We start from the raw sequence: 9,970 nt of genomic DNA, 5'->3' as shown, positions 1-9,970 counted from the left end.
TCCAAGACCTGAGTTGGTAGTAATGTGACTGACAATCAAATTTCGATCCCCGCCCGAGGGACTTGTCTCTTGGCCTTTTCTCCTGTTGGTTCAAACATTCTGTTCGGTCTTCTTTTCTTCAGCCGGGCAATTGGGGGGAAAATTCTAATAGTTCCCTTTCTCAATCACTAATACTCATTTCCCATAGGTAGGAGAGTAAAGTACCTATCTTTATGATGATCTATCCAAAGAAAGCGCTTCCCACTTGATTGATCCAATTTGCGATCATTCCTTTTCGTTGTTTACTTGAGCTTCCAGTCTCTTTCTCGTCTCCTGAACTCGACTCTCACGACAGTTCCTTTCATTTTTCCTGACCCTTTTGGTGGATTTTTTTCATGTTGCTCTTCGTCCTTCGTTCCTACTTTTAAATCCTTTCTTGGATCACTTTTTATATCTCCGGTCCTCTCTTTTTACAGCAACGTCGCCTACCATGTTTCGAGCCCGGCGATACCGAGCTCTGCTAATATTTGCAGCTGTATTCGTCTTGGCTGTCATTCATTTTGGTCGATCTCGCCAGCTCCCTACAGTGACACTGGGTGTTCCTCCACCTGTCGATCGGCCAGGCTCTTACCCTCAAAGTCCACCCGCAGTGGACAACAAAGGACCTGCACCAGAGACCCCTCTACCAACGCCTCTACCGAAGGGCTCGACTGATCCCAGTACTTCAGACGAAAAGGTCCCTTCGCAGTCTCCCCACTCAGACAACGGTTTATCGACTCCTGAACGCCCCAAACCGTCAGACGAACCGCAGACTAAGGAGGATGGGCCTCATTTCCCAAACAACTCTGGCTCACAGAGTCAGGGTACACTAGATTCGGACCGGCTCGAGGATCTACCGGTGCCTCATTGGAAGAAATTGCCGGAGCGATATCCTGTCACACCCGCAGATTTGATCAAATTACCGACCGGCAAATCGAAGTCGCTACCAAAACTGCAGGCTAAATTCTCCGATGAAGCATCTGAAGATAAGATCAAACGGCTAAACAGACTATCCACCATCAAGGCGACATTCGAACATGCATGGAACGGTTACAAGATGAATGCCATGGGTCACGACGAGGTCATGCCGCTCCGCGGTGGATTTCGAGATCCTTTCAATGGGTGGGGCGCAACACTCGTTGACACGTTGGACACCCTTTGGATCATGGGCTTGGAGCAGGAATTCTCTATCGCTGTCGATCATGTGAAGAAAATAGACTTTACGACAAACAAGAAGAGCGAGATTCCAGTTTTTGAAACGGCAATCCGATATCTCGGTGGTTTACTGGGTGCCTACGATATCTCGGGACATAAGTATGAATTACTTCTGGAGAAAGCAGTCGAATTGGCGGAAGTCTTGATGGGCGCCTTTGACACGCCCAACCGGATGCCAATGCTCTTTTACAAGTGGAAGCCGTAAGTGTTACCGTATGGACCTGATATCTTTGTAGCTCTGGGCTAACGACTTTACCAGGGGAGATGCATCAAATCCTCATCGTGCTAGTGTCATGTCCGTTCTTGCCGAACTGGGCTCTCTTTCGGTAGAATTCACACGCTTGGCGCAATTGACCAGGGATGACAAGTACTATGATGCAATTGCACGGATCACGAATGAGTTAGAGAAATTCCAAAGCCAAACTAGCATGCCGGGTCTGTGGCCGATGAAAGTCGATGCTTCTGGATGTACAGTTTCTCAATCCCGAACTGGCCACGAGGCCCCGCGTGATTTACCACGGAACTCTTCCATTCCTACGGCTGCCCCTACAGCTGCTGAAAGCCCGATCTCTTACCCGACTGACGCGGAAAGTTACAGAATTCTTTTGGACGCACGCCAGCTCCATGAAGACGCACAACCAGCCATCTACGACACAAACCCCCAGATCCCAGCTCCCAAGGCGCATGAAATTCCGACTTCAACTGGAGAGACTGCGGAGTACTGCAAAGGGGGGCTTACCAATGCGCCGGGTTCCCACCAATTTGGGCTCGCGGCCCCCGGGGATTCGACATATGAATACCTTCCTAAGGAGTATATGCTTTTAGGCGGTCTCAACGATCAGTATCGCACAATGTATGAGAAGACCGCGGATGCGGCGCGAAAGCATCTCCTCTTCCGGCCCATGATCAAAGACGACCGTGACGTCCGCTTTTTAGCTACCGTCACCAAACCCCGACCGGACGCCGAATTCGTCTATCAGTATGAGGGGGCACATCTGACCTGCTTCGCTGGCGGCATGTTTGCCATTGGATCCAAATTGTTCGGAATTGACAGTGATCTTAAACTCGCAGCTAAATTGACGGATGGATGTGTATGGGCGTATGAGTCTACGAAGACCGGTATCATGCCAGAACAATTTCAGATGATACCCTGCAAAGACAATGAACCGTGTGTGTGGGACGAGGCTAAGTATTGGAAGGCTTTGGATCCTAACGAGGAGCAACGCCTTGCTAAGGGTAGGAACCAGAAAGAGCTTATCGCGAAGACGGAGGAAAAGAAGGATGAAATGAGAGGAATCCAGACCAACGGGACGTCTCCCACTCCAAGATCTCTTCGCGAGAAGCGTGACCCCGAGCGAGGCAATTGGCACGTTATTGCCAGCCCTACCCATACTCCTAAACCTAGTGATCTCAGCGACGTAGAGGGACGGGGCCCTAAAGGATCTTCGACAGATTCAACGCCGTCTCACGAAGAATTTGCTTTGTCGCGGATCCGGAACGAGCATCTTCCGCCGGGTGTGGTCCGCATTAACTCTCGCATCTATCTGCTTCGTCCCGAAGCCATTGAGTCCGTCTTCATCATGTACCGCCTCACTGGTGAGGAACACTGGCGCGAGAAGGGTTGGAAGATGTTTGAAGCCATTGCCAAGTATACTCGGACGGACATAGCGCATGCCACGATCAAGGACGTCACCGTCGAAAAACCAACAAAATCCGATGAGATGCAGTCGTTTTGGCTCGCCGAGACATTGAAATACTTCTATCTACTCTTCAGTGAGCCGAACGTGGTAGATCTAGACGAATATGTTCTGTAAGTGCTTCGGGGTGTTCTGCCTTATGGATAATGATGCTAACAAAACTGGTCATTGCAGGAACACTGAAGCGCATCCTTTCAAGCGCCCCGTATATTAGTTCGTTTATCTTATGTTATGCTTAATTCCTGTTATTCTCCATGTAAAAAGTGTACTGTGATACCAAGGAGCCAGTCCATGAGTATATAGGCTATACATCTTGAAGAAGAGGGTTTCTAATCTTGAAACGCCAGCAGTTGAGTAATGTCTAGTGTAGTAGACGAAGTAGACGGATTCTACTAGTAGGGCTCAGATTGCAGCGAAAACGTCAACCGGTGCCCAAGTCCGGGATTGAAGTGCATTCCGAAGGGAAAACGAAAGCCTTAGGCCATGCGGAGGGATCGCCGCAAGGCCCCCGCCGCCCGCCTTTAGTTCCAAAAGTTGGCCACACTCAACTCACCTTTCATCCTCAAGCACCAACGTCATAAACCCCAGTCAATTCGCTACCCTTTGTTCCTCCCCCCACGGAGCCCACAGGCATTCGCGACGGGCGCAAAGACGGGATGAGTGCAGAGTCACGACACACCCGACGACGACGAGCGAGCCGTGGGAAATGGAGTTTGAGGTCTCATTGGAAAATGAACAACAGTTCTGGGATGGTAAGTGATTTCATAGGGATCTGCGCTCTGCCTTGCGCCAAAGTACCTATCTGGATTCAACTCTTTCTCAGAGAGACATTTGGGCTGTTCACCATATCCCATGCCCATCTACACTCTACAATCACTCGGGGTAAAATGACTGACATATGCGACGTGTTCTTATGACAGAGATTCAAGAGATTGTATCCGCCCTTTGCTCCTCCGAAGACGTCATTGACAATGCTCTGCGATCTTATCTGAATCTGGCAACGAAATACAAAGGTCCGATATTCTATTTCTTTCATCCGAATTATTGAAATCCTTGTGCGGTTGCGTCATCAGAGGAGGTAATAGGGAACTGGACATGGGCTGATAAGATAGCATCTGGACGATAACAGATGAATACCTCCAGACTGAATTAGAGGTCACGAGATGCTCGTACAAGCTGCTTTCATCGAAAATTTTCGCCTCACATGCGGGTTACGTTCGGAGACAAATGATCTACGGTTTATTGCAGGTATGATCTTGTCATGGTCATCCCAGCCGTGCCCATTCGAGACCAGTCGTTAACGGTAGATTGCATAGGACGATGATCCGGATACACTTTACCTAATTTCGTCGTTTCTTCTGTTTGACGGTCGGCAGAATGAAGTCGCACTACAAATGATGAACGAAGAGGGTGCATTCCCACGTTTGTTAGAGCTCCTTCAAGTGCAAAACAGGAAGAGAGAGGTCGAGGGCGATGGAGCGGGGCTTGATCGACTTTTTATGGACTTAATCTATGAGATGTCAAGAATCCAAAGAATCAAGATGGAGGATCTGGGTGAGTAGTCCCTGTTCGTGTTGAGAGGCTTTCACCAGCTGGACCCACCATCCAAAGAAGGGGGTGTGTAAACTAACTATCTTGATACCGCAGTTCTCGTGGATGATGAATGCATTAAAAGCCTCTTTGATATCATTGAAGAGCTCTCCTACGATTCGAGTGACCCATACCATTATACAGTAATTCGAGTTTTGGTGAGTGGACCCCGGGCATGCTTGGTGCTATTGTTCGAAGGATCATTCATGCTCATCACTAGCAGTTGGTTCTGAACGAACAATTTATGATCTCAGCACACGATCCCGTGGACGAGAAGAGCTCGACTCCATTGACAAACAAAGTTATCAAAATCTTGTCAATGCATGGTAATCTCTATAAGACGTTTGGCGAGAACATTATCCTTCTTATAAATCGAGAAGGTAGGTGGTATCATTCCAGACTTTCGCTGTATGCGGAGTGGTATTAACAAAGACAGCCGAAACGTCGCTTCAGCTTCTCACCCTAAAGCTACTGTACCTGATATTCACAACGCCCACGACCTTTGAGTACTTCTACACGAATGACCTCCATGTGCTGGTCGATATCTTAATCCGAAATCTTCTGGACCTGCCCGAAGAGGCTTCTGCTTTACGGCACACTTACCTGCGCGTTCTCTACCCATTGCTAGCCCATACCCAATTGAAGACGCCGCCACACTACAAGCGAGAAGAACTGAAAAGAATGCTCAGCATCCTCGTCCGAGGTCAGCTTTCTAGCAACGAGATCGACCAGGGTAAAATCATGCATTTCGACGAGGTCGACGAAACGACAAGAAGACTCGTCATTCGATGTGCTACGGTGGACTGGCTGCGAGATGAAGAGCCAGACGCTCAATCTCCTAAAGAGCTCGAGGTAGATACTACTACACCTTGTCCTGCAATCCCAGATGGCTGTCATCCGGAGGCTGAGATAGGTACACCTTTGGAGCCAACGACGTCACAGCCCATTTCTCCCACAAGCACGGTTGGAAGCTCCCCTGTGGCTCTGTCTCCGACCAATCTCGATGGATCGCCCAAAACAGAAGTAGTCAACCAAGCGCAACGCTTGGGCATGCACTTGGAACCTGCATCGTCGTCCTCCCTGAGCGTACAAGAAGTAGCCGCACAGCACGAGAAGCCAGGCGTCCTAACGCCGAGCCGCAATCGGACTCAAATAGCGACAACGGACCGCCCATCCAGCCCCAACAAACCAAAGATCAAACCACTACCACCGAAGTCAAGACGCTGGCGTGGACGACGCACCACTGGAGACGAAAACGACAAGATCCCCGAAGAGCCAGGAATAGGACCCGGAACAAGCGCAAGTCCAAGTCCCGTCACACCCTCAACACCATCTATCCCACAAGAACCCTCCGACAGAAGGGGTTCAACAACCACATCCGGCCTTGTCCCTCCCATCCCAGCCCAAGGCCGTCGCTCCGCCTCAAACCCACCCCCAGCTGTTCCCCCGCCGAGACGCTCTACCCTCCAGTAGTCCACCCTCATCATGTCTCCAGCCACTGTACCCCAGTCACGAGTCCGTCCCGACTCCAAATCCAACAGAACAGCAACTCCGCCCAAAAGCACGGCCAGAAGCCCGAACCACCCAAGACCCGTCGATCGGGTCGGCGCAGACCATCCCAAACAGAATCCCCAACCCCAAGTCAAGACGGACACGATGGACACGCCGCGCTCGCTGAAGTTCCGAATGAAAAGCACCACGAGAATATGACCGTCAGCGTGGAAGAGGCCGTACAAAACGTGTCTCTTAGTTAATTATTTGATCAGCCGGGGCCATTGATATAATCAATTGACTAATCCATTGCATAAGCATTCATGGGCATCGGTATGGCGCTGTGTTTGCAAGATTGTTTTCTTCAGGCTCGGGTGTATGGAGTATGATTTCTTACTTGGTTGCATTGATATACAATAGTAATAGCATAGCGCTAGAATACTAGAGATTGGAATTAATTTTACTACATCTACTTCTTTTTTCCATTGCAAGGAACTAGAAAGGACGAAACTATATTCCGCAACTCTTTACCTACATTCAAGCGAATGAACAAGGCCAAGATATCTGTATGACTGCATCTTGCTCCTTCGGCTATATCCCAACGACCAAAACCAAATCGAGTAAACATCTGCGGATTGCATAATCCTACCTAGCATGAGGCTACTAGAATCGTACACAGTGATTCCTAAGTACAAGTCACATAAGATAAACCTTCTTACCTCCCCATTTCAGAACCCACCCTTCGGTTTTGGGAGCTAGCCATGTAGTATAAGTTTCCACCAGTAGACGAGCATGTAAACAGCATGCTGAGAAACAACGAATCACATTGGGGTACGCAGGTCTTCCCATTGAGATGGCCAAATCTCCTTGACAAATCATTAGACCAATAACTAAATGTCCCTGCCGAGCTTATACATGCAACCTGCTCCACTGTTGGTGGACGCTGTTCCAACCAAGAATATCCCCTCCCCACCGATCCATAATCAACGATGACCCTCAACTTCAAAACAAACCAAGATACGACAAGACACAACGATGTATGTATGTATGTATGTATGTATGTATACCAACCCAGAAACCAAAAACCATCACCCATCTTCCACCTTTCCAGTCTCCCTATCCTCAACAAACAGACTAGGTATAATAGCAAACAGACCCTGCGCCAGAAGAGAATAGAAAACATACCGCAGGGCACCCATATACGCATTTACGGAATGCTCTCTCTCTTCGCCCGGGAGATGTTGAACAGCCACCGCACCCAAGCCAATCGTGTTGTCTAGTTGGCCAACAGCTTGGCGCACTTTCATTTGGAATATGGCCGACGATATCGTCAAGCCGATCACTACGTCTGTGGAGCGGACGGCCCATGATGCGCTCTGCACGGTTGCCATGTTCTCCTCGCGGACGGATGTGAGGATTCCCATCAGATTGGTCACGTATGTTCCACCGACGCCGATGCCGACGATGCCGAGGAAGAGGTATGGCTTCCAGGGAGATGAGTCTGGACGCAGTGAACAGAGGAGGCCGTAGGCGATTGCGGCGGTGGATAAGAGGAGGATGTTTAGATGGTAGTATCGGCGGATACGGAGGACGAGATAGCCCACGGCGCCAGCACAGGCCCCGAAGGCAGCGGCTAGGGGGATGAGTCGCAGTGCGGCGTCGAAAACAGACAGGCCCAGAACCTCCAGGTAGAGAGGGACGTAGAACATGGAGCTGACGAAACAGCCGGTGCTGAAAAAGGCGGTTATCTGGATGAGGCCGACGCTGCGTTGCATCAGAGCCTTTAGCGGCACCACCGGGCTCTCGGTGTGGTATGTGGTATATAGGAACACGGCGAGGCAGGGAACAACCAGGCACAAGGGGGCGATGGTGGCGGGGTCGGTCCATACGAGGGTGGTGCTGCCGTGGTTAAGTCCGAACTGCAGCAGCACTATTGTGGCAACCAGGGTGGTCATGCCAACGACGTCGAGGCGCCGGTGGGCAGCCGTGTTGGCGCGTTGGTCTGAGATCTTGACGTACCGAAAGACGACGGCGCCATCGAGAACGATAACAGGCACCTGGATCAAGAAGGCCCATCGCCATCCGATGGCGGCATGGATGGCAGCTCCATATAACCCCCCGAGAGCCATGACAATGCCATAGAGCACATTGGCAAAGCCTCAATGAGGGCGCGGTGGTGGATGGGAATCAGATCCGTCTCGACTACTGATGTAATCGAGGCGATGGCGCCGCCGCCAATGCCCTGTAAGACACGGCCAACCAAGAACAGCCGGAGATGCGACATTGCCAGGCCGCAGAACAGTGTACCCAGAGCAAAGAGAGAATAGTTCCCGGCCAGAGCCTTGCGGCGCCCGAACACGTTCGCCAGGTGCCCGCCAATAGCCTGTGACACGGTGCTGCCGATGACATAGGCCGTGGTGATCCATGAAAAGCTCGACGTTGCCGATAGAGAGCTGGCAATAGGTGTTGCGATGGTGGCGATCATGGTTTCGTCTTAGTGTTTGGTTTTGGTCAGTGGAAGAGGTAGTACAACTGATGCATACGATGACATACCGAGTGCCATAAGCAGAGTTCCGAGCTTTTCAGCTGTCAGCACACTTGAGGCAGACTTGATGAGAGGAAACTGACCCAGAGGCTACCAATTACCACCACAAGACGTCGCTTCTTTACAGCGCTCGACTCACTCAGGGCGGCTTGTGCAGTCCCACCAAGCTCGTCCAATTCACCACCGGCATCTGTGTCTGTATCCTTTTCCCCGTCCGTCTGTGCCGTCATTCTGTCGTCGATTCGGTGTTCTCCGGCCATGTCAGATGCCGTCAGGGCTATTCGCGATGGATCAATTGCTTGTCTCGAACCACTCCTGTGATATCTCAGGTGTATATAGCAATATCCCTTAACAAAGAAATGTTAGGAGGTTGGTGAGTCAATGGTTAAGTGACTCATTGACTTGGTAGGACTGCAATCCCAGGTACGCCACATTTACCGAACCAATATCCCCAGTCCTTTATGGACTGGTGGTGTACAACACTTGGTCGAGCTGAGCATATATCTACCTTTCTTTTTCAGACTAACCTCTGATTGGCGCAGTCTTTCATCCAAGACCTAATATCTTGCTTTATTTTACTATTCCTCAGTGACCCGACTGCCTCAGGATTTAGTGGTCCGTACAAGTTACTATGTACTTACTGTACAGTGGATGTACATCGAGGGTGGGTCCGTCTGTCCAAGATTAAGCTTTGAACTAACTTAAATTTAATGACAGGCATTATATTGTATATACCAATCAACATTTCACTGATTCAATCTAATTCCAATCTACCAAGTATAGATGTATAGATATACGTAGATATGTCAATGTGGTTGCTCCGAGACAACCTGTGTCTTTGTTCTCAAGAACCACATATACTGTCAATCATCGGTAAAGGTTCCAAGCGACAAAGAAAAACACCCCCTAACCTATTATGATTGATGTGGAGAACAGTGGATCACGGCGGAGGAACCGCCCGGATTCACCATGTCTAGTTAGCGTCTCCAATTTTGCTTGGTAGAGCTCCAACCATTGTGATGACCCTGGCCGACATGAGGATAGCCAGGTTAACTGAGTCAGAAACAGTTCAACAGAGATCCCTGCTAGTACTTCTACTAACGAGCGGTTGTAATCATGCAGAATGATCCAACCACGATGACTCAATCCCGGACCCTTCCCAAATCTGCATTACTTTGGCCGAAAAGCAGTGCAGAAGTGGGAGCGCAACAGTGTACAGTCATGTGAGGACCATACCTTAGCCCTAATGATCAGATTAATTTGGAAATCAATCTGATAACCTCCCATCCCTCAGCTTCTGCTGCATAAGGATAGTTATTCTGGGGAAATTTAGTCGTGTTCATAAGACAGCTAAGGGTACCAATCCTTCGTTGAAACGAATCCATGATTGTATGTCCACTGGTTTTGCAAATTT

At 49.7% G+C, this 9,970-nt stretch overlaps 2 protein-coding genes across 2 annotated transcripts; one reads left to right on the top strand and one right to left on the bottom strand.

Moving 5' to 3' along the window:
* Positions 1–469: 469 nt before the first annotated feature.
* ANOM_010762 (uncharacterized protein) lies at positions 470–5,993 on the top strand (the record flags this gene model as incomplete). The annotated part of the gene is made up of 8 exons (XM_015556018.1): positions 470–1,434; positions 1,493–3,043; positions 3,105–3,143; positions 4,043–4,178; positions 4,247–4,484; positions 4,578–4,678; positions 4,744–4,900; positions 4,957–5,993. The coding sequence occupies 8 exons, from the start codon at positions 470–472 to the stop codon at positions 5,991–5,993; spliced, it is 4,224 nt and encodes a 1,407-aa protein (XP_015402785.1).
* A 1,106-nt stretch (positions 5,994–7,099) lies between these two features.
* On the bottom strand, positions 7,100–8,786 carry ANOM_010761 (uncharacterized protein; the record flags this gene model as incomplete). Its single annotated transcript, XM_015556017.1, has 4 exons — positions 7,100–8,169; positions 8,265–8,504; positions 8,565–8,589; positions 8,640–8,786. 4 exons carry the CDS (start codon positions 8,784–8,786, stop codon positions 7,100–7,102), a joined length of 1,482 nt encoding a protein of 493 aa, XP_015402786.1.
* Positions 8,787–9,970: the final 1,184 nt, after the last annotated feature.

Source organism: Aspergillus nomiae (assembly GCF_001204775.2).
Source record: "Aspergillus nomiae NRRL 13137 chromosome Unknown contig00402, whole genome shotgun sequence".
Lineage (NCBI taxonomy): Eukaryota > Fungi > Ascomycota > Eurotiomycetes > Eurotiales > Aspergillaceae > Aspergillus > Aspergillus nomiae.
This window is presented reverse-complemented; position numbering and strand designations above follow the sequence as displayed.